The sequence below is a fragment of the Microchirus variegatus genome, assembly GCF_963457635.1.
Source record: "Microchirus variegatus genome assembly, chromosome: 9".
Classification (NCBI taxonomy): domain Eukaryota; kingdom Metazoa; phylum Chordata; class Actinopteri; order Pleuronectiformes; family Soleidae; genus Microchirus; species Microchirus variegatus.
Window position 1 is genome coordinate 20,103,061 of NC_139810.1, and position 25,544 is coordinate 20,128,604.

Sequence of the window (25,544 nt, forward strand, 5' to 3'; positions counted from 1 at the left end):
ATCAGTGAGCTGTGGGCCCATGGACAGAAACGTACATTCAACCAAACACACACGCGCGGTTCACTCTCGAGTCCACATGACAACAACACCCAAACACACACGCAGGTCTGTGGTGTGTGTACCTGTGAGCGGATCTTGAGCGCAGGCCCCAGCTTTAGTCCCATGGTGTTGAGCAGGTGCTCCTCAGTGAGCAGCGGTAATGTCTCTCCATCAATGGCCTGCTCCCGAAACACCTGGCGAAGACACAGCTGCTTCAGCCACAGGACCCAATACACACACACGCACACACACAAACCTACACATTCACTCACACAACCTACTGAGCAGTGACTCTATTCTAAAATGTTCCACATTTAACTGGAAAGAGAATCCACCTGTGGAGAAGTTGTTGACAAACCCACTTTTCCTTGTTCGTCATGACTGTGGAGAAATCTGTTCCTGGTGCAACTCCAGTGTTGAGACAAGAGTGAAGTCCATGTCTTCTTATGTGACAAATAATCATTCTGGGGCTTTCTAAAGAAGGTATTTTCTACCAAGTTTATTAGACCTTTTTATAGAATATAACCACTTAATTTGACTGACCAGAAATCACTGTACCACAGACTGGACTCTGTCTCCTATAACGCTGGAGTTTATCTGGGAACGAATCCTTTCCAGCCACAGGTGGAATGATTACAGCAACTAAAGTCTGACAAAATATGTCCTATACATTAAGTATAAGACACTTAAAATAAAAAAGGACACATTCATTTATTTATTTATTAAATCTGGTCAAATGTGTTCACTGTGGAACAGATTGTTGTGCATACAAATTTCCCTCACACATTCACAGGAAAACGCACGTGAACATGCACCGCTCATTCACACAAAGCCCACAAACACGGCCACTTGTGTATCCACTCACACTCACAATACTTTCACTTTTTAACCTCCATAACAATCTATATTTTGGTCAATGTTCTACTGTTCTTCTGTAGTCAGCCTGCCCCTGGCATCCACCCCCTCCCACCGCGCTCTCTCTCTCTCTCTTCCCTCCCCCTACGTACTCACCTGTGTATATTCAGCACATCCGGCCAGGCTGCTTATGAAGCCACACACGTCCTCCACACTCCACTTGCTGATGTCCTCCACAGGATTTGCCGTGGCCGAGTCCTCCCCATCCATGAAAAGACCTCCCACAGAGCCTGAAAGAGCAGCAGTGGGTGGAAATGATGTGTCGGTGTAAACAGTGGGTACAAAGCTGCCATTAAAACACAGGCTCTTTCTTCTTCTTTCACATTTTCAGTGATGCGGAACTTGAAAATTGCAAGTTCAGACCAAATGAAGCCGTAGAGAAAGAATTTTTAAGGACGGGTTCATAATAAATTCGAATATACTATAATAACTAAGAAAAAAAGCGAATTTGGTTGTCTTAGTCGGCCATGGAAGTCAGATGCATAAACTAGAGAGAAATAAGAGGAAACGGCAAAGGAAGTAAGAGTGTGAAGAAAGTTGTGAAAGATTTCTTTCAGTTTCTCTGGTTTGTGAAGGCCACTGTGGTTCCCTGACGCACATGGGAGAGGGAGGACTGAGGAGTCCTGTGTTGGTTGTGTTCTGCTGTCTCACCATTAGATGTCACTAATTCTCCCCCGATTCTTACACAGTGGACCTTTATCACAAGTAAGTTCACTGCTTAATCAAACTGAGAGATAATCAAAACAGTTTTAGAATCATGGTATCAGACGCCAGTCATTTTGCAGCTCATAGTGGGAATTTGCATATTAATATAGTTAATATTAGTCAGTTTAGTATGGTTTTCTTGTATTAGTGCAATATATAGTATATTGTGTGTGTGTATATATATGTATGTATATAACTGCTCAAAGTTCTCATTTGTATAGTGTGTGTGTGTGTGTGTGCGTGTGCGTGCGTGCGTGTTACTCTGAACAAACATATTCTCCCCTCCCTGCCCATGTGACTGTTTTGCTGCTGGTGCGCATGAGGGTCATCATGGGGTCAGAGGCAGGGCCCCTAACAGGGAGAGGTCTCCCCACTGGAGACACGCAGACATAGGGTGACACCAATGGGTTTCACATGTCAGGTTTCAATTTTGTGTGTGTGTGAGTCTCTTACCCGTGTGAAAGAAAGGGTTGGGGTAGGGGAATCCAAAAGGGAACGACTGGGCGTGAAGTGCAGGCAGTGGCGGCATGAATCCAGGTGGCAGGTGGTACTTGACATCAGCCTTACTCAGTCCCGGGGTAAAGAGGCGACTGGGCGACTCTGTACCTGCCGAGCTACACGGGGCGCTCAGCCTGCCTGAGCTTTCTCCAGTCTCCTTGGCATTGTCACACACTCCCTTGCCGCCAGTCTCTTTACCCACATTTCGCTCTCTGTCCCTGGGTTTACTCGTGGACTTGGCAACGATTCTCTCCTGTCTCTCCGTGCACATCTCTGTCTCACTGTCAGAGTCCTTCATCTCCTCGTCGTGCACCTCCCTGTCTCCCTGCCGTCCCCTATCCTCTCTTCCTCCTGTGTGGTCCCCTGCGCGCAGCTGTAGCTGGGGACCCCTATGGAGGGCCTTCCTGGATTCGGCATCTAGCCTAGCAGTGGAGCTCTGGGCCAGGGCGTCTTTGGGTGTGGAGGATGTTCCTGGTTGTTGCTGCTGGTGGTGGTTGAGCGTTAGGAGGGGTGCGGCGGCCCCATGGCGAAGCACCAGCATTGCATTTGAGCGGCGTGCCAGTTCCTCGCGGAGAGGATGGCCCTCTGGGATGTCGTGGAGGCTCCGCAGGGCCGGATGGTCAGGGGGCAGCCCGTGAGGTAGAGCCCCCAGAGAGTCGGAGCCCAGAAGCCGCTGCTGCTGCTGTTGTCGCTGGTGGAGACTTTCTAACTCTTTCTGTCTGAGCAGCTCTGCCGACATCTCCAGTCTGAGGAAGTGAAACATTCAGGAACTTTAAAATACAGGCCAGGTGTTTACGTCTGTACAGTATTTCACATATGTGATGTACACTACCGTTCAAAGGTTTGGGCTCACCTATCCAATTGTTTTGTGTTTTCCATTAAAACTCACACTTTTATCAATCAAAAGAGTTGCAAAATGAATATAAAATATAGTCAAGACATTGAAAAGGATATAAATAATGATTTTTATTCAAAATAACAAGTTTGCCCTTTAAGCTTTGTGTTGTCAGAACCAGCAAAAATGTTTTCAGCTGTGCTAACGTCATTGCACAAGGTTTTCTAATCATCCAATAGCCTTCTAACGCGATTAGCAAACACAATTTACCATTAGAACACTGGAGAGATGGTTGCTGGAAATGGGCCTCTATACACCTGTGTATAGAGTGTATTTCTGATTAATTTAATGTTATATTCATTGAAAAAGCGTTTTTCCTTCAAAAATAAGGCATTTCTAAGTGACCGCAAACTTTTGAACGGTAGTGTAGTTGTCAGATTTACTGGTTGAAGTTAAATAGGAAGTAAGAATATACTGAATAGCCACCAGAGGGCAACTATGCAACTTAATTTGAATGGAAGTCTATGGGAAAGTGAGCCAACACACAGCTGTTAATGTCAGGTCTTCTTCAATACCATTCATGCCATTTATTCACGTTTTAGAGGACAATAAATGATAAACCACCATGTGTGATTTACAGCTGGTATTGTCCGCAAAGGCTCGTGGTTGCAGGTGACATTTGTGAACTTCCGTTTTGCAAAACATCAATATGATGCAGGCAAGATCGCGAATCTCAAGGCTTCCGATCCTGATGGTGGACCTCAAGTGACTAGCGGTTGTCACTTGATGTATTAAAACCTAAAAGTCTGTCCATAAGATTATCTATCAAATTATTTCAAAGCTTGAGGTTTTTATGTGACTGTAAACCCACATCGCTGCCTTTATCACACGATGTAACACCACACACACACACACACACCTGGCCAGATTCTGCTTCCTCAACATCTCCTGTTGCCGTGCAAAGATTTCAGCTTGAGCCGGTTGGAGGAAACCATAGCCTGTAATACAAACAAGAAGAAAATACAAACACACTTATAAGCAATTTTTTATTTAAATATTTGTCTAATTATTTGAGCAAACATAAAAAAAAAATGACTCCTCTGGTTTCTTACACAGCAGCTATGTAACTTAATTTCCTTCATTTCAGTGCATGTCAGTATGTGAAAATGACTTTTTTTTTTTGTTTCAGGCATGGTTGATGTGTTCTCTGTTCAGCGCTGACATTGGCGATGACTCACCAGGGGCCTGGCAAAGAGCAGAAGGCATGCCCAGAAAAGGAGGCCGCAGGTGAGGTCCTAAGGCGATGTGAGGGGCCGTTGGAGGCGAGAGTAGGGGCGGCGGGTGGGACATTTCTCTGTGGACACACACACACACACACAAAGACATTGTTACAATGGATTTAATTGAAATGATAAGAGTATTAAGTGTGGGCTCATGTATAATGCATGAAGGTTAAATGAATAGTTTTAATCATTTCTTGTTTCTCTTTGCTGTACGTCTCAGCTCCATCTCCGTGAGTGTGTGTGTGAACACTGCCGCACCAATGTGTGCAGTGTATTTTTATCAGTGTGCGCTCCAGAGGCCCCCGCTTCGCCCCAGTGCCTCATCAGTCTTGCCACGCCACAACCAGCGCCGCTGGCCATTGCTGTACCCTGGACTGCAGCCTTTCCTTCCCCTGCTGTCTCTCTCTCTCTCCCTCACACACATACACACTCACAGAATACTATATACACAGACACACATACAACTCTCGACTCACACACATAATGAGAGCTGAATGCACAATGCCAGTGTGTCATGCTCCCACAGCTGGGGTGGCCCCTGTGTCTTGACCGGGGCCACGGGCTGAAGGACCTTCTAATTAACACTCATCCCTCCTCTCTCTCTCTTCTCCCCTTTTTATATTCTCGTCTCCCTGTCTCTCTCCCTCTCTACCTCTCGCTCTCTCGGCTGTATTGAAGCCAGTGAAAAGATGGAGCGTCCTACAATCTCTGCTTCTGAAAAGGCCTCTCCATTATTTGCTCCGTCTTTTGTCCTCCTTGAGGGGGGGGGGGGGGGAAGGCACCTCTCACCTTTCTCCCTCTCTCTCTCTCTCTCTCGAGCGCTTGCTCTCCTGACCATCTTTTTTCCTGTTCTTTACTCCCGTCGCTCCACTCCTCCGTGACCTCTAAAAATCTGCCTCATTCTGATTTTTTCCCTGCACTTCTGATTCTTTCACCGTAATGCATTTCCCTCTCCTCTCGTCATCAATCACTCCATTTCATGTCCCCTCAGCTTTGGTCCTGTATTGCCTCTTTATATTTCTTTCACTTTTCTGTCTCTCATTAAATTAATTTTTCTCTCCGTTTTGTGCACAGGTTCTGGTCTGGACTGGACAGTGATTCTGATAATGATGATGAGGATGATGATCTCTGGCCTTTTTTTTGAGTTCACTCTCCAGCCTCCCACCCACAGCTCTTCCTCTTACCTCTCCTGACTCTTTGTGAGCTTGCTATCACAGCTCAGCTGAGTGCGACTGCCGCCACACGAACGCATGCATGGAAACAAGCTGAGGTAAACAACAAAATCAAAACCAACACTGGGACGCATGCAACCGCAAGTATTGTTTTGCAGCCATGTTCAAATTAGCTAGCGCCTGCATGTCTCCCACTTCACTAAAGGGTGAGAGAGGGAGAGGAACTGCAGAGAAGGAGGGCACACATCAGAGAGTGGGGAGACGGAGAGGGGGGGTTGAAAAGGGGAAGGGGGGGGGGGGGGGGGGTAAAAACCATTCATCGATCGCCTCCGCCACTGAAATGTTAATGCTAATCGTATAACCGCTCTCTCCGGCGGTGCCTCGCACTCCAGTGGCAGCTCCAATTAATCTTGCTGCGGCGCGTGACCCCGGAGCCGCGAGCCGGGGCCCTGCTAGCCGCTGCTTATGTAATTACACCGCCCAGTGTGTAATCACCTGGCCTAATCCCTCTGGGCTAGCAATTAGCCTTGCAACGCACAGTTCCACTAGGCTACGCCGAGGCACCCAAAACTCTCATCCCTGCAATGGCTCCTGCATGGCAAACACCCATCACAGCCCTCACCCCCACACACAAACCCCCCTCCCCACCTCTTCTGATATTCCATCTCTTTCTTCCCTCTCCTTACACTGCCTACCATTGCCTGGCGTTAGCCCGCAGATGAATAACGGTCAATTAAAGCTGCATGACTGAGGCTGCCAGGCGTCTGCGCCACCATAATTAGGCCTAATCACGGGGAGCAAGAGAGACAGAGGGAGAGAGAGGGGGAGAGAGAGAGGGAGAGAGTGTGTCTGACACTCCCTTCCTCCATCTCTCCCTCTCTTACTCCTTTTATAGGAGGTAATTTTGAGGGAGGAGGAGTGGCAGACATTAGTTGTTTTGCTCTTGGGCACATGCATGCATGCGTTTTGTGCGTGCGTGTGTGTGTGTGTGTGTGTGTGTGTGTGTGTGTGTGTTTGCGCGTGTGTCTTTCTTTCTTTCTTTATTTCTTTTTCGTCCTAACGCAAACCACAAACATGCTATAAAAAGACGAGGCAAAAAGAAACCACTCACCTAGTTTTTGTACGCGAGTCAAAATTCACATTTGCGAGGTGGGTTTTTAATTACGAAAAACTATATCACAGGATGTTTGCAACCCCCCCATCCTCTGCCCCCCCCCCCCTTGCTCTCTCACTCTATCTATCTATCTATCTCTTTTTCTTCTCTCTCTCTCTCTCTCTCTCTCTCTCTCTGCCTGCAGTGAGGCCAGGGGCTCATGGGGAATTCACTGTTGTGTGACGACCTGTCAGAGTGGCGTCAGTGTGTGTGTGTGTGTGTGTGTGTGAGTGTGTGTGTGTGTGTGAGTGTGTGTGTGTGTTGTGTGCGTGCGTGTGTGCGCGAGTGCGAGCGACACGGCTGCCCTTAATGATGGGAGCGTGGGGGGATTAGGAGCGCCGCGCGGCCGCCTTCAGCTCCTTCTCCGCAGGAACACATTTACACAGGAAGCTCATTAAAATGGATGAGGCTCCCTCCACGCTCATTCTCTCTCTCCTGCTCTCTCTCTCTCTCTCTCTCTCTCCCCCTCTCCGTCCCTCCCTTCCTACCCTTATCTCACACTCTCTGGATCTCCTCACTCCCTATTTTGGTTCATCTCTCTTTCTCCGACTTTGCGTTCTTTCACCGTCTCCCCTTTTCATCGCCCTTTTAAGCTCCCATGTTTTCCACTTCCTCTCTCTCTCTCTTTCTCCCTCTCTCCCACCTCTTTCTCTTTACTTTTCTCCATCCCTCCCCTATTTGCCTTGCAGATGCTTGGTGAGCTTAGTGCCATTTAAGGCCAGACAAATGGAGCACCAGGCTCTAAGCCCATCGAGCGGCCCTAATGATTTGTTTTTAACAATGGGCCCTAATGGGCCCCAGATAATCAATGATGAGGGGTCGATGGAAAGGTGAGCCATGAAGAGCGTTAGAGAGAGAGAGAGAGAGAGAGAGAGAGAGCTGAGCATCCGTCTCTAACTCTACCTCAGTCTTCATCTGTTTTTTTTCCCTTTTTTTTTGCTTTTACTCAGCACGTATCTGAATTTTAATTTTCTATTCACTTCACTTCATGAACGTGTTTCATGGTCATATTTTTCTTATTTTTTGTGCTATTTGCATAAGTATATTTGTGTGAAATGATATCAACAGTTTTCTCCACAGAATCATGATATTTCTACTAACTTGATGAAAATGAATAGCTTAAAGTAACAGTTGCTAGTTTAACTAAAAAAAAAAAGTATTGGAAGTTGTGTTTCACTGTGTTATCTCTAGTTTTAAAAGTAATTTTTCAGCTTCATTTGAAGCACGTTCATTGAAAGGCGCTGTTCTGTGTTTTTTGAGTCATTTTTAGCCCAGCATTTATTTTTATTTTCTTAAATCACTAGCTCAATGAACACAGTTTTTTACTTGGAAAAATTGTATTAATTTTATTATTAGAGCAGTTAACTTCAACAAAAACACATTATGTCCCATTAGTTAGATAAATGGAAAACTATCTTGAGGAAATATATCATTCAACTTTAACTGAACAAAGAAAAGAAGATGCTACTGAATCACAATAGTTAAATCTGAATCACACTACAAACTGAACCAGCACCATTGATGTTGGGCTCCACATACATTTTGCAATTTATTTTAGCCTAGAGGTGTTGAATGGCATCAGGGATTTATCCAGACCAGTAATTTTCTTTCATACTAAACTTGGAAATCCAGATGGTATTGCTGTGTTGAAACACAAGGAGATCTTCCCTCAAAAGAAAACTAAAACTAAAAATGTTTTATGCAGTCAGTGGCGCAGAGATCCCTTAATGAAAATAAAGGACAAAGCCCAATATATAAAATACAAACCCTCGCTAAAACTACAGAAAAGATTATGAACTTATAATGAACGTGCCTGTGCGGTGTAAGCAGCTGCTTTATTTACACCAAAAAAAAAAAATAGACAATAAACGAGGAGGGGGGGGGGGGGGGGGGGGGGGGAGTGATGCAGAGATGGATGGATGAAGGCTAAGGCCTTGTTAACTCTCCCCAATCCTGTGTGGCTAATTACTCTGTGTGCTGTCGGAGAGCAGCCACAGCTCACTGACTACATTCACACTGCACCACTGGCCCCACACACACACACACACACACACACACACACACACACACACACACACACACAAATTAGCAGACATATTCACACAAACAGCCCCAAATTCAGTCTGCATAGATGAACATGCATGCAGACGGCCGGCTCGTATAATGGCACAAACAAACACAAACAAAACAATCGGCCCCCTATTCTCACCTCAACGCGCACGCGCACACACACACACACACACACACACACACACACACACACACACACACACACACACACACACACACACACACACACACACACAAAAACACCCCCACAGTCTATGAGAGCTGCACCACACAGCGCCTGGCCGTTCTGCTTCCTGCTTACATCCCCTCCCCTTCCCCTCACCCCCACCACCCCCCCTCTGTCTCTCACTGTATCTCACACACACACACACACACACAGACGCACACACACACCCTCCCCCCTGCTGCCGCACCGCCGGCCTATTATCGATCCCCGCCTCTACCCGCGCCACATAAATAATCGACAAGCAATTACCCGCCCACTCCCGCTGCCCCCGGCTTTGTTTGGGAGGCGCAGGGGCCAGCACTGGGGGGAGAGGAGGGAGGAAGAGCCAGGGATGCAGGCGTGCAGCTCCACAGTGTTAGCCAAGAGGTTATTGGATCCTTACTTTAGCTGTGTACTTGGAGATGCACCCACATGTGCGCACACGCATATGCACATAATGCAACAAACTTGTACCACAACACGATGAGAAAGCCAAAAATGAGATCAGATCTTTTGCTCGGAAACAGGTGGAAAAAAAGGTATATGTGTGAGGAGATGTGGGTCCTGGGCTTTATTAATGATTTATAATAGTGTTATTTCAAGCAGAGCATGTTTCCTGTTTCATTAGATACTTATGAACAGGCTGAAATTGACAGTGAAGTCTCAAGCATGTTTTTGCTGCTGTTTCTCACCTGTCGGCGTAATGTGCGTCCCGGTGCTGTGGCAGACCTTGCTTTCTTCTCTGGCTGGATGATGAGGAACTACCCGCCGAGGGCAGATGAGCTTCTAAGGCCACTGGATTCCTCAGAGCTGCAGCCAATGCCTCCTGACGGGCACGCAGTAACTCTGAAGAAGAAGAAACGGGGAAAACACAGAGGAGAGGGATGAGAAGATCAAAATTTGACAAGACCAAGATGATGAGGGATTAATAGTTGAGGCAAAGAGGTAACCCTAACCCTAACCCTGGCTCCCAGCAGTATTATTTTTGGTGTCGTCTATTTACAATAACAGAACAGTTCAAGTCCAAGACTTCTCATTTTCAGATTCACCACACTTCTTAGGTCGGATGCAAAAGCAGAGATGCAGTCAGAGTTGGTTTGTTCTCGCTCAGAACTGCGCTGCACTGTAGCTCACATTTTTAAAAGCAGAGCAGTTCATGATTCTCTGTGGTGCATGAAGCCACTTTTAGAGCCCTATGAAATCCGGTTTTTATTCCTTGCCAAATTCCATTTTACTTGTTTATTTACGTAAATTCAGATTTTTATTTTGACAGCAAAACGTGTCTTAAAAATAATGTGATTGAATAAAATGCCAACAACAGAAATAAATGTTTGTATGCAACACAGCATTACTAATTTATCATAACGTTTTATTTTAGAATTTGGAAATTCTTTTTAGCACATTACGCTCTTCTTCAACACAGCGTACTGTAGATACTGGCGAGTTTGTCTGAAACCACTCTGACGTTCGTTTGCAAGATTTCACTGAAAATTTCACTCTTTAAAGGCCACATTATACTTCTCCGACTGCGTATGCGTTATCCGTCTGCGTCACCACGGAGACGACTGGAGCCTTTATACTTCTGCGTCGTGGTGACGGATACACGCAGCAATTTCCCGCCCGATCAGTAGGGGTCGCTGTGCAAGGTTGTTGTGCTTCAGGCTACAGTGAGCAATGGCGTCCGAGAAAGAAAGAGAAAGACTGTTGTTGTTGAAACAGTGGCCGTTTCTCACTTTTCTGTGTCCCGGAACGCAGTTTTAAGATAATTTGAGGCGAGAAATTGGCCATTTAGAGTCTAAACATGTGCTGTGTGTTTTAAGATATGACGTATTTATAGTTTGGCAGCGGCGTTATCGGCGGGGATCAGCCCCACGTCTGTGGACGCTCGGTGCACTGTGAGCCGGCACAGAGCAGCTACGCTGGGTCTGTCCTGAGGACCAATCGCAGCTCTTGCCGTCTCCGTTGTCCCTTGACAGATTAAAAAAAATTTTGTGCAGTCGGAGACGACGCAGAGGCTCTTCGACAGGCTCTACGTCGACACAGAGTCTCTGCGTAGCCTACGCAGAGCACTTTACGCAGGAGTATAAATTGGGCTTCACTCAGAGTTGACTGTCTTCAATTAGATGAACCTTCAAATATCAACATTTGACAACAGATTGCTTTAACACCCGTTATAGTACTAAGATGTGGTTTGAGTGGCACTTTTAAACAGAACACGTGCCCACCTACCACACGGTTCACCAGCTTATGGTTAATGAATGCCATTGATTGTGTAAATAAAAAGTTATTTATTGTCCTGCACTTATGGATGTGAGGGATTGGCTTTAGTAGCGTGGCAGAGGTGATTGAAATGAGCCCACGGAATTCAAATCCATCCGTCATGCTCTGGAAGTAATAAAGAGGTCCACGCAGGGAAACTTAGAACTTTTTTAAACTTTGGAATGATGCAGTGAAAAATGGCGGAATGTAATGATGTTTTAAAATGAAAAAAAACAACAACAACCCAACAAGAATGGCTTAGAAAGATGCGATGATATGGGGAACTATATAAGGCTTTGCTTATTGTATCACTTAACTGTGACTACAATTCTGTGCCTTTGAATTAAAAAAAAGATGTGAATAATTAATAATAAATGTGTTTACTTCTCACGTAAGACGCACATGGAAACATCATCATCATCATCATCATCACACATTTCCCCCCCTCGATCTCAGGCTGCCCTGTCCTCTCCACCTTCTGCCCTCTACCACTCTCCTCATTCCATCTATTCCTTCACTCTTCCCCTCTCTCTCTCTCTCTCTCTCTCTCTCTCTCTCTCTCTCTCTCTCTCAGCCTCCTCAGTTCTCTCGCTTTGCCCTCGCCGGAGAAGGAGACACCAGGAGATGTGGCTTCTAATGAGAGAAAAATCCATCCTGCCCTCTCTCTGCCTCAATCTATCTACACCCCCCTCCTACACACACACACACACACACACGCACACACTCACACACACACACTTTTTTAATTAGACAGATCCCTCAGGAGCTCGGGGCCATTTCCGCCGCCGGTGCAGGTGTGATGTGTGTCTGTGTGATTTAGATGCTTGCGTATGCGTGCCTGACTGTGTGTTTCTGTGTGTGCTGAAGCAGCTGAGCGGGCGCCGGCGCGGGGTGGGGTGGGAGCCGGGGGAGGGGGGTGAAGCGACAGATATTAATGCGGCCTAGCTCCGGTGTATCGATCTGTTTGCTGCGCCAGGCCACAGGGGACTCTGCTGGCGGCAGACAAGGGTGTTTGTGTATGTGAGTGTGTCTGAGCGTGCATGCATGTGTGTTTGTGTGCACTCTTGATCTCCAGTTCCCTCTGATCCTTCCCTTATCTCTAAACCCCCACCCCCTACCCCCTTTCCACACACACACACACACACACACACACACACACACACACACACACACACACACACACACACACACACACACACACACACACAGTGTCTGCTGTGCACTTGCATACACAGGGTGGGACAGTTGACCTCTAAGAGTTTACGGTGTTGAAAATCCCACCTCACCAATTATTGTGCACGACTGTGTCAGGTAAACAGACCCTCCAGTGATTTAATGTTGCACGAACGTAAAAGTTAGGAGACATCAAGAGACAAATTTTAAAGAGAACGTTCAATCAATACCGAGCAGATCCTGCGATATCCTGCTCTGACGCAGCTAAAATATCACACAAGGAAGAGACTGCAGGGTCGAGTTTAAAGAACGAAAACTTTCTACACACATAACGTCACTTAATAAATAAATACAGCATCTTTTTCAATCTCCGTTCACTTAAAAATATCATAATATAACATCCAAGCACATATTACCTCACTTGGGTGAGCTCCTGTTCTAAACTTTCAATGACTTTGAGCAGGGACATAAGCAGTCATCTAAAACTGAGGTTCATCCTTCATCTTCTACCGCTTTATCCTCCACATGAGGGAGGATAAAGCGGTAGAAGATGGATGAATAATACTGAGGTCATTAGTCCAAATTCCACCAACAAGACCCCACCCACAAAAATTACAAAATTTAATATATACATTAATTAAATAATAATAATAAAAAAAGTGTTATGCTAATTAATTGCCTCTTTAGTCTGCCAGGTTGGACACCCAGTTTGGTTTAGTATAAAATAGTATAGTGCGGTATAAAAGGATGAGTCAGTGTTAGCAGTGGCCCAGACCTTTATATGTTAAACAGCTGAAGTGCATCAAGAATACATAACGTATATATAGTTTTACTATAATTCCTCCATCTGGTATTTGTTACTGTATTTTTTTTCTTTTTTTATCCCATTCATGTTTGTAAAGCTTCTCTTTCATGCTTGCTTAGGTCCTCTCTCTCTCTCTCTCTCTGTCTCTCTCTCTCCTGCTCAGTCCGGTTCTCTTTCATCATGTGAACAGGATCAGGGTCACCTGGGGCTTCACACTCATGGCTGTTGTTGACTGTGTGGTCAAATATTTATTCCAACCTATCTTTGTAAGGACATTTTGACCATCTGAGGAGACTTAAATTGAAAAGGGCTTTGGTTTAAGGGTTAAGGTTAGACTTAGGTTACGAGTTAGGGTTAGGCATTTAGTCGTGATGGCTAAGATTAAGGTAAGGGACAACATCATTTATCTGTGAGTGACGTCTTGTAAAGTACTACGTTTTCATATAAAGCGAGCTCCACTTTAATTTGGAAACGCGGGGGTTGCGTTTTAGATCAAAAATAATGACCGACGTTTCATTGTAGTCGTAACGGATCAGAATGAACTCCCTTACAACTCGGCAGCTGCTGGAAGTAAAGAGTCCTCAACTGAGGAAACAAACACCTGCAGACTCACATTTCTTCCTTTACGAGTTATTTTGGGAGGTCCCAGTTTACCACTCACGACCAATCCCATCTTGCTTATCCCTCCTTTGTGCCAGCCCATTTTCTTCCTGCCGTCGTTCCTGGAGTTGGGCATAAATCCCCTCAGTTAAGCCGAGTTTTCCTCTGCGTGAGAATGCAGAGGAAAGTGCGGCGCTGCTGTACCTTGGGCCGGCCTTGTGATGGATTTGGTCGAATGGCAAGTGCACAAAAGCACACATCCATCTGTGCCATACACCAGAAAATTAAGGAAATTACGTATCTTTTCTGGGAGAGGCATTCAACCAGTAGCAATGGCTAAACCAGCAGTACATTTGTGGTGTGTTTGTCACACTGACTGTGTGTGACTGTCCATACTTTGAGTTTTCCAGCTCTTTGGGATGATAATGGAGAGACGTTGTGTACAGCCTCATATTTTAAACCAAACTAAACTGCAGGAGACAAACGAGAAGATGCCGCTTCGCTTCTATCCCACCCCTCCCTTCACTTTCATCTGAATCTCCACCGCCACCTTTGTCTTTCTTTTCTCTCTCCTTTCATCATATGAAGAAAGAGGGAAAACCCTCCTGGCCATTTCTGTAACCCCTGCTCCCCCTTCACCACAACCTCCAATTTCAGCCCCTCCTCCCCATCCCAACTCTTCTTTTGCCCATCAGGTCCAGAGAGAACCTCTCAAACACCACCTTACACCTACACATTCACACACACACACACACACACACACACACACACACACACACACACACACACACACACACACACACACACACACACACACACACACACACACACACACACACACACACACACACACACACACACACACACACATGCACACAGTTCATCCTCACACCTGCCCCCTTTCCATGCACACACACACTTTCATTTTCTGTGCCCTGCACTTCAAACACATGAAAGGGTGCTCTGCAGGGACCAAGGCGAGGGGAGAGTTGGAGGTGGGAGTAAGGAAAGCAGGAGGAGTGGAGGGGGGTATAAAAGCAGTGCTTGAGAGGGAGATGTATCAGAGATAGTGGTGGTGGTGGTAGAGGCCCACAAGGGAGGAGAAGGGGGTCACAGGGGCCCCCATGGCAGACTAGGTCAATGTCAAGGGGCTCTTGCTCTTGAAGCCTCTCCAGAGACAAAACAACTGTCCCCAAGTCCCCACCTCAGCTGCATCCACACACTGCTCCATTTTCCTTCAAAAATGCATAAATTCTACTCCGAATAATCCACACAACTCAGGCTTTTTGGGCCTCATAAACACGTCTGAAAACACTGCCGGCTCCATTTTTGTATCAAAAACCTCAGGCTGTGTTTTAACATATAGACCTGCCTGTGCCTGTCATTACAGTGAACGAAAGGTTCCGTTAAGACTTACTTTCAGGTTCACTTTCACTTCATTGTCTGTTTCTTCACAGAAATCGTCGTTCTTATTAGGTTTTTGTAATTATGATTTGTAATACTCTCTCAGAAATGCCATTTTAAATAAAAATGTGTGTGGATAACAGAAAGAGAGGATTTAGAGGAAGATGATAAAGTTTTCGACATATACTGTCCAGGTTTAGATGGAGAAAAGTTGCCAGAGCAAGAATATAATGTTCAGCTGTCAGGGAGCGTTGGTAAAGCCTTCGATGCCAATGGCACATCATCCACTTAGAGGATCTGACATGCACAAACACAACAGTGGATGTAAACACACGCTGCTAGAAAGAAATTTTCCCACATTGCATTTTTAATGACTTTGTGCTTAAGAGTGTGATCTAATCACCATTAATAAATCATGCGATTGTTTGTTTGGGTTTCCTCTCAATTCCTCACTCTCGCGGCAGCTATTTATTTATTCTCCCCTCACCTCTCTTCTTCCGCCCTCATTTCCTTTGACCATTTTTCTACTCCGTTTTTTTTTTTTTTTAAACCCGTGCTCACGATGTCAATTTATCTCTGTCTCTGCTTCACTTGCGCACAGAAAGTCGATTAAATGAGGTTTAGCAGAGGAATGCACGAGTGCTGAATAAAGCAGTGTGGAAACGATCAAACCCTTTGGAATGTGGAAGTGAAGAAACGGAGCGAGCGCGTCTGTGTTGCGCCACGGCGTCTGTTTCTTACCAGGAAGGCTTCTGGGGGAAAGGAAGCAGCGATCAGACTTCACCCTAGGCCATAAAAACCCCATAATGCACTGCATCTTGCCTCTTACTCTTCTAAGACATGGGGAAAAGGCAATTAAAGCGTTTATAGGCTTCGCCCCTCAGATTTGCAGCCAGCAATTAAAATTCATTACTAATCAAATAAAAATAAAAGTAGCTCAAACTACAATTCAGCCAGGGTATCGATTGGATTTATGCTACTGTGAAAGATGTTATAAAGACTAGACGGACTTTGTGTTGCATTCTGAACAAAAATGTGACATGGCAGGCGGAGGGAAATACTTTTTAACTTATAAAATCCTAAACAAGACACATTTACTCATTTCCTTTTATCCCCATCATACGACAAAATGTGTCAGTAGATTTTAATTGTCTGTCGAAATTGAGATACACTGTTGGAAATTTAGAGCTCTGGCACGCGGCCAATGAGAGCTTCCGGATCAATTGTGGTGTTGATGCATGCGAGTGCCTCGTGGGTGTTAACAGCACAGAGACCTGGTGGTCAGAAATCACACTGAGTGACACTCTGACACTGGGTGGGCAAGCACCGCAAATAGAAATGTCAGCTGTCTCCGTGGCTGAGGTTTTTACAATGGCAGCAGTGTGGCACACCTTTCGCACGGTGCCATGAACACTGTGCTTCATCCTGGCGGTTGCAAAGCAGCTCAACAACACGGAGACTTGGTAATGGGTGAAGGAAAAGAACGATATATACTAGTATGTAGAAGGTGGTGTGAAAGTGCTTCCTAAGGAAACTCTTTTGTTTGAAGGAAATCAAATGTACTCTCGAGTTACTTCAAAACAATGTGTCAGTTTTTACTGGTAGAGAGAATTAAAAACAGCAACTGTGCATTGAGGACTATATGGTATAGTGTAAGATACACAGATTTTTGAATTTTTCAAATTCACCCAGTTAATGAGAATGGAAGTTAAATTACTACTATGTGTATATCTCTGCACATGCTCCACAGTAGCTGTTCTGCCAGCTTAACTTCCAGTTATGGAACTGTGCAAATGTACTGAGTGGTGATGATGATGATGATGATGATGATGATGATGAGAAGGATGGTCTCAAACATACAAAATATTAGGCTCATGTACTGACCGTGGCCCGGCAGACCCATGCTGCTAGCCAGTTGGTAGAGGCGCTGCTGCTGCTCCTCGTAGGACCCGTGCTCGTTGAGCGCTGACATCATGCGCCTGTAGTGATCCTCGGGGCTCATGTGGCCGTGGCTGCCGCCCGCCTCCACCACTGGACTCTGGGAGTTTTCTGAGAATAGGAGGGAGACATTTATAATGTGACCACTGATCAGCACACGATTGGAATCTAAATTATAACACAGGATAAAAATCAGACCCCAGGCTCTAATATACCGTACGTTTAATCTAAAGCTGGACACTGTTTCAGCATATTGAGTCCACATTCACCTCCATGTTAGTCACTGTTGTGAGCATATCTCCCTAAATCTTCACTGCCGTTCAGGAACCAGTTTATTTTTTGACAATTCCTCTGAGCACCACCAGAAATTCTTTTGAGGAATCCAAAGGTAAAGAAATATTTTTAAATACTTTTTGCACATTTTGTCATTTTTGCTTCATAATCTGTATGTATAGTAAGGATAAATCAAAATCAACATTATTGAGTGAAAGCGAGGACACGTTGCCGTTAACATAATCACGGCACTCGATGACATATACCCTGCTTCAACTATGAGCCAGAAGATATGCATACACAGATTTTTTATGGAGAAGTCAGCGCTGATGGACTGGGAGCCTCTTTAGATGAAGCTATACACATACAGGCATGCATTGTTAATGGACTGAGACTGACCCGAGCATGAACTCTCCATTTCTCTGCACAGAAGGTGCAGCAGCAGTATCCATGCTAACAGAGGCTGAGAGTGTAAAAGTCTATAAGAAGTGTTGCTTCTTTATTTTGACTAATAAGAATGATTAGAATAATAATATATAAAAGAACAAGAACAACAGCATTTTCATCATTGTGTGTGTGTGTGTGTGTGTGTGTGGGAGCACCGCTGTGCTGTGTTTAAGGTGTTGTGAAGATGATGCGGTGTATGATATCCATCGAGCTGTCAGTCCCCACACATAATCCCCCCCTCGACCCCCCACCCCCCTCCTTCTGTCTTCCTTTCTGTCAATAGTAACATGATCTAAGGTAAGGACGGTGGGGGATATGGGGCAGCGGTTAGGGAGTTAGAAGAAGGAGAAAGAGGATGAGGATGAGGAGGAGGAGGGAAAAGCAGAGGAAAGCAGGGGTTATTTTTACCACCCTCCTTCTTATTGAAACCTGAGCCTGGCCCCGGGCAGGCGAGCAGGAGTGGCGCTGAGGAGCGGAGGTGGTGAGAAGGAGGTGGGGGAGGAAGCACGCAAGCATCCCTGTCTCCACCGCCAAGCTCCAACTAATCCACCCAAGGTCCTTGAGTGTATAGGTTTGTGTGTGTGCGTGTGTGTGTGTGTGTGTGTGTGAAACTCGTCTGTGCCTGTCTGAAGTTTTTTCACTTTCAAAACACAGCAGGGGGTGCCAAGTTCGCAACTGAAATAAAAGCAGACAGCATCCAAGCTCCGTGGCTCCATCCATACGCTATACTCTCTGGCTTTCTCTCCCGCTAAAGCAGTTTCTTTACCTGCATTAGTCATTAGCTCATTATGTGTGTCAAACTTGGGCAAAAAAATGTATCACACTTATAGGTAGAGGTTAAGTTAAGGATGTTGTTTTAAACACACTTTTCTGAACAGCAGGCCACACACACACACACACATGCAAAAAATCACTCTGCCAAACTCTTAATTCAACCCCAACCCTAAAACCAAGTCCTTAAAAAAGCCCTTTAAAGTTGTCAGGAGCAAAACCATGGCAACTGTCTCTCTTATGCAAAAATAACAAATTTTTATACACAGGAAACCCCAGTTTCTACAGATTTAAGTGTCAAATGTTTACTGTCATGTCAAGAAATAATCTGATGTGAAAAGGTTTACACTTTAAGTGCCAGGTTTATTCACAATAATACGCATGTTATATGAGTTTAACTCATTTACAGTTTGCTATATGTATATATATATATATATGTATGTATATATATATATATATATATATATATATATATATATATATATATACATATATTTCAATCTGAATGCTAATGATAACATAATTTGACAGACATAAGAACAACAACGCTGGTGTTGCCCTGAGAGTTTTGCACATTACTGTATGGCATTGACATTGGTTGCTTGCTTCAGTAACCAAAAACCTAATGGCACACCCTCTTTGAGGAACAAGAAGTCAGAATAAAAACCGACAAGCTCCATTTGGCTTAAAAGAAATCCAAGCTCCAGTACATAAACACAAACTTACACACGAACAGAGATAAATAAACACACACACACCAATAAATCCATGCATCTTTCAGAAGCTGGGTTGTGTCTAAGTAACAAGTAACTAACATTTTCTTCTGTCCACAGTGATCGAAGAGGACGCTGCAGATCAGGCTACTGTTGGACAAATGCCCCCAAGAGGGCAAAGGTCATTGAAGTGTTCATGCTGATCTCTAGAGACCTCAATCTGCACTCCCATGTATGCGCAGCTGAATGTTTCTAAATTAACTTTGAATAATTTGGACTCACGTGAGTCTGAGTGTAGAGTTTGAACTGAGTCACTTTGTCCCGTTTCACCGCTGAACGCTGTACATTTTATGGGTTATAATTTCATATTATTATCATTCTGTATTTTGCTTTTCTTTTGGATGAACATTTTATGAATATTTCATGAATATTGTGGTGTCCTTGTACTGTTATTTGTTGTTTTGTTTGTAACCCTATATGCGCTGCTGCCCCTCCTGTAAAAGAAAAGTTTAATCTCAGCGAGGCCTTCCTGCCTTCATCATCATCATCTCAACTATCCACCCCCACTCCCTAAATCTTGACTGTGCTGCTTATGGTGTTTGACTATGTGTGTGTCTGCAGAGATGAGACGGGATGTGTGGTGAGCCGCCCTGGGTTTTTGCCTGCTGTATAATGCATCAGTCAGGAAGTCTTCTGCAGGAGTCCAGAGGGACAGGGCCTGGTGGCCGTGCTGGCTCCACGCTGGGGGCCCGGTTTCACACCACACCAGGGAGATATGAATAATAGAGGACGGTGACTGGATTCCAGAGCCGCAGAGGGGCATCGTCTTGCCATGGTGTTCAGCAAGGTTCGTAATTAAAAGTTAAAAATAAAGTGTTATATGTTGGGAATCGTGTATCCTATTTAAATGGCAGGTTGTTGGAGGCAAAGTATGTTATTTCTCAATCTATCGATGCAGCACAGGATGATGGGAATTGTTGTCCGGGGGCGAGCGTCGGTAGCAGAACGTGCAGCAAACGGTAATCAGTGGTGTGATCCATCAGTGACAGATACACACAATACAATGGAAAAACCATAGATAACACACTGGCTTATTATCAGTGCCAAATATTTTCCTCCTCACTCACTCTAATGCTTCATAAAGGGTTTGCCCCGGGAGTTAAAAGCTGTCATATACAGAAATAAGAAAATGTGGTTGCACATTTGCTATGTGCCTTAAGGTAATACACAGGAGAGTTGAGTGTGTGTAAGATGTACATGTTGTTGCCTGTTCTAGCAGTCAGTCAAAGTACTGTGAAAACCTCCATGGTCATTTCACAATAGTGGAGACGAGTAAAGCGGGTTAACTAAATGAAACAGTCCATTACCTTGAATATAAATAACACTTTAGATTAGGGAACACATATCCACAATTAGGTGCTTACTAACATGCATATACGTAGCATACTAGCCCTTTATTAGTAAATATTAAGCACATATTAACATCTTATGTAGGAAAATCATAAGGTTATGTAGAATAAGGTGTTAATATGTGCTTAATGATTATTAATAAAGGGCTAATATGCTACTTATATATGTTAGTAAGCACCTAGTTAATTGTGAATATGTTTCCTAATCTAAAGTGTTACCAAATACGGATTTGTATAGGTGTTGGAATTTTTTTTAGCTAATTTAAGTACATAAAATTCATGTAAAATGCATTCTTGTAGTTTTTAGATATTTTAATGTTATATATTTTATATATAACATTTTATTACTCTATGTGCTTTGCATGAAGGAAAGAAAACGAGAAACAACAAAACAGAAAGTACTTCCAATGAAAAGTGTTCCAACACTATACATTGAAAGAAATGCAAATACCTAAACTAAAACTATCTCCATGATTAGTAGTTTGTTTTGGTCATTATCTCCCTGACTGTGTGCACATGCACATTTAAACTGTGCAAGGCAGAGAAGGTTAATAGAGAGATGACATGGAAGTGTGTCAGTGAGTGTGTGTGAGAAAAGTGAGCACGTGTGTGGGGATCTATATGTGCATGCATTGCCATCATCACACTAACCCCAACACTCTGACCACCAACAGCTAAATCAATACCGCTGCATTTCTCCCTCTTCTTCTCTCTGCAGCTTCCATCCTGTCACTCTAACACCCGTCCACCTGCTTCCTCTCAGAACGCACACGCCCATACACATCTGTATCAACCAAAAGCACAAATATGCTACGAGCTCTTACCTTTGGGAGATACGCTACGTGACTTCTTGCTGTCAGAGGGACACTCGCTGCTGCTGCTGGGAGAGAAGCTTCTCCTCTTGCCTAGAAGGGCATCTGTAAACACACGCACAAAGACAAAGTGCAGTCAGTACAAAACACCCGAGTAAACGCGTGATATTACCGCTCTGGTCTGCGTCTACCTGCGTACATGGCGGTTGCTTTGCAAATGCAGAGCTAGAAGGTGGAGAGAGAGTGAAAAGGAGTCAAAGATGGGGAAAAAAAAAAAAAGTGACAGGTGGAGAGAGTGAGAGAAACCGAGCGAGTGAAGCAAGCCAGGGGCGTCTGGAGATGTGCCTGTTCTGTCAGAGATGAGAGGAGGCCTGCACCGCTGTGGATGACAGATCTGCCCGGCTCATTCACGTGTGGGTTTGTCTGCTTGAGGGAGGGCGGAGGGTTCTGTCTTCCTGTGTCTCCTCCAATGTCTCTTTCCTGTGTCCTTAAATGTTATCACTGTTCTTCTTCTCGCTCATTCTTTTTATTTTTATTTTCTCTTTTTTCCAGATGTTGGCACTAAACCCTGGGAGTGAACCGCAACGATGAAAGAGGCTCAGCTGTTTTTGAGAAAATTCCTCTCAGCCTACTTATGTCTATATTATGTGTTTATTTTTAGTTTTCCCACCTCACTCACCCCTCACCCCCATGTTGTTGCTCTCCTCCACTCATAAACACACCTCCTCTCTTCTCCTCTAGGTGTACTTGCGCTCTCCTTCCATCGGTTCTCTCTCTCACCTCCCATTAACACCCTCCCTGCATCGTCCTCCTCCTTTGCTCCCTCCTCTCCCTGACCTCCTCCCCTGCCACCTAAGAGGATCCAGTGTACAATTACAGCACCGCTTACTGCGTCCTGCTCTCCTCCCTTCTCATCCCACTCTTCCTTTCCCACCCCGTCGCCTCACATCCACCCACCCACCCCCAACACACCTCAAATCAATACGGGCCTAATCAGAGAGGGAGGGGACCCAGAGCCCATAACACACAGCGCCAACAGGAAGGAAGAAGCTGTGTGTGTCATTGCGCTCCCTCTCTCTCTCTAACTGTCTTTTCTTTATTTCTATCTCATGCACCTCTGTTTTTTCTCTAACACTGTTTATCCTCCACACAGACAGCCAAACCACAAAAGCAACTGCTTCGCTCTCTCTCTCTCATATGCATATTTTTAGGGATGGGGGGGGGGGGTTCAGTTTATTTTCCTCCCTAAAGGAGGTTTCTCTCTCCCTGTGTATCTCTTTTTTCAACAAAGCAATTCTTCATCATTTGCACAGCAAGTATAAATAGCACGGAGACAATGAACAGGGTGCTAAAAACAATAGCAATACCTAAGCAAATAAACAGCTGTGTGACTGTTCATCATATTGTGACCGTAACCCCAACAGGAAGAAAGTCACCGGAGTGAAATCTGACCTCTAGCCCATCCTGGCCATTTTTATCAATAAAAAATACAGGTAGTCAGAGAGCGAGAGTGGAGACAGAACATGATTTAGTCAGGACTCGGAGGGTTTTGTTTTGTTAGGAGATTCACTAATGATCCACTGTTTGAAGTTGCAGCTCAGGTCCTGAGGAAATGTACTTCCTGTACATCCTAAGGACACAGTGGGAGCAGACAACTGACAAGCACACAGACACACACACACACACACACACACACACACACACACACACACACACATACACACACACACATCATAGGCATAATGCATTCCCTAGTCCCTTACACCTTAACCATCACAACTAAATGCCTAACCTTAACCCTAGGCCATTTCTAATCCTAAACCTAAAGCCAAAGTCTTAACCCTCAAAAAGCAATAGAACGTGAGAACCAGTCAAAATATCCTCACTTTGCCAAAATGTCCACGCTTTATAAGTTTTTGGTCCTCACAACGTACAAGAACACATCATATTCATTATGATACAGACTTAACCATCACAACTAAGTGCCTAACCCTGACCTAAACCCAATTCTAACCCTAACCCTAAAACCTCTTAAGTCTTAAGCCTGAAAAAGCACTTTAAAGTTGTGGGGCCAATGGTCAAAATGTCCTCACAAAGATAGGTTTGCATGTTTTTTGGACCTCACAAAGACATAAATACTACTGCTACTAGACACACAAACACAAATTCACACAACTATCCCAAACAAAGCATCATCCTTATCTTAACCAGTTCCTCAGGAACTAGAGTCTGCCTCATTAGGACCAGGTGTTGGTCTAATAAAGAACTAGTCCTGAGAAGGTCAGTGTTTATGCCAGAAAAGGTAATTAATCGGTCATACACACACACACACACACACACACACACACACACACACACACACACACACACACACACACACACACACAAACACACACACACTGTTTTTCACAATTTCTATTTCTTTCATCTATTTTATTAAGACGTCTCACTCTGTTTTTCTTCTCATTTTCAAACCACGTTAGCCTTCCTTTAGCAGATCAAAAGAGAAAAAAGACAAAAGAAAATATTAAAGCTCTCTATTCACCCCATCATTGAAATATTAGCAGGGGGAGAGAGAAAGCTTCCATTGGTTAAACTCCTTCTTGCACATGCACATGCTTACACCCGCACCCTCTCATGATCAAACACACACACACTTGAGTCGTCTCTTGAGCCGACCTCATTCAAGGCGCTCCGTCTCCTGAGCAAGTGCCCAAGGGCCACAGATTTGAGGCTGGAAAGCTTTTAAAGCCAATTAAATGAGACTTCTTAAAGCACCGGCACTCCCTTTTAATGCCGAACCCCGAGCACCGGCTCGATCATCTATGCTAGCTGTTTTACTCCCACTAGTGCAGCTTGCGGTCAGCTTTTCTACTCTGTCTACCCTGTTCATATCACCTCCTGGTTAATGTCACTCAGTGGTTAGAGTTGAGAGATTTATTTCAGGTTTAAGGCCGTGGCTTTAGCTGTAAAAAGTGAAATAATTCAGAAAAAGCAGCGTCGGCTATTATGATTTTATTTGATGATTTTCCTCACTTCTTGCCATTTATGGTAAACAAAGACCTGGTATGTTCAGACCTGGTACTGACATTCATTCTGATCAAGATCATGTGCAGAATCTGAACATTAATCGTGAATTTGTCCTAAGATCTGATCACAGAGACCACATTCAAAGGTGGTTGGAGGACACATGTGGTCACACTATGTACAGTGCCTTGAGATAATGTTTGTTATGATTTGGCGCTATACAAATAAAATTGAATTGAATTGAATTGAATTCCTGAGTTGCATGAACGCAATCCATCCTCAGGACAGATTAGAGACTGTCTGATCCAGAGTAATTTGTTTTTTCTTTTTCTTTCTTTTATACCAATCAGCGCTCATGCAATAACAATTGTTAATTTATTTGCAGCCACCTCCACAATATTGACACGGATCACCATGAGACACATCTGTACAGATGTCCATTTAAAAGCACAATCTTGTGTATTTGAATGATCCTATGTGGTCACAGAAGTTGCATCCAGGAGTTGGCAGGTGTGAACAGTCCTACTTAAGGATGTCCACCTGTGATCGGATCACTGAAGACAGATGTTAAACCAGGTCTAAACAGGGTCTTGGCAAACAGATCAAACTAACTTTTTAAAAGCAACAACACTTTGTCACCTCCGTCTCACCGCCTCTGCCACCTTACAAGTCATTCTGCCCATTATCTGGTGTTCCACCCACCAAGAAAAAAGAGAGAACAGCAGGAACCTAAACTACTTCTCTTTCATGTGACATCACTAGGGTGAACCATCCGCAGGGGAGCATTCCTCCCTCGCTCTTATACTCTCAGATTTCCTCTCCTCCCTCAAACTTTAGCCCTTCTCCTCTCCTTTCTCCATCCCATGGAGCGTGGTGACAGCTCAGACAGCCAGACTCCTTAATTCCTCTCTTACTCCGTTAATCTGTCATCTTTATCAGGCTGGGGGGAGGAGGAGGGCCACACGAGGAAGGGGGGACGTGACAGGCAGGGATGTGGGGTGAGCCGCCAGCCGCAGCCCCCCGATCAATCTCCACATT

At 44.6% G+C, this 25,544-nt stretch overlaps 1 protein-coding gene across 1 annotated transcript in view; it reads right to left on the reverse strand.

Annotated features, from left to right (window-relative positions):
* The window catches only part of samd11 (sterile alpha motif domain containing 11), a gene marked incomplete at its 5' end in the record, with an annotated part of 54,538 nt that overhangs the window by 443 nt on the left and 28,551 nt on the right, over positions 1 to 25,544 (reverse strand). Inside the window, 8 exons of the mRNA XM_083895280.1 lie at positions 123 to 233; positions 1,051 to 1,184; positions 2,113 to 2,903; positions 3,912 to 3,990; positions 4,231 to 4,346; positions 9,568 to 9,721; positions 17,001 to 17,165; positions 21,492 to 21,584. Coding sequence (XP_083751406.1) covers positions 123 to 233; positions 1,051 to 1,184; positions 2,113 to 2,903; positions 3,912 to 3,990; positions 4,231 to 4,346; positions 9,568 to 9,721; positions 17,001 to 17,165; positions 21,492 to 21,584 — 1,643 coding nt within the window. The remainder of the gene's footprint in view (positions 1 to 122; positions 234 to 1,050; positions 1,185 to 2,112; positions 2,904 to 3,911; positions 3,991 to 4,230; positions 4,347 to 9,567; positions 9,722 to 17,000; positions 17,166 to 21,491; positions 21,585 to 25,544) is intronic.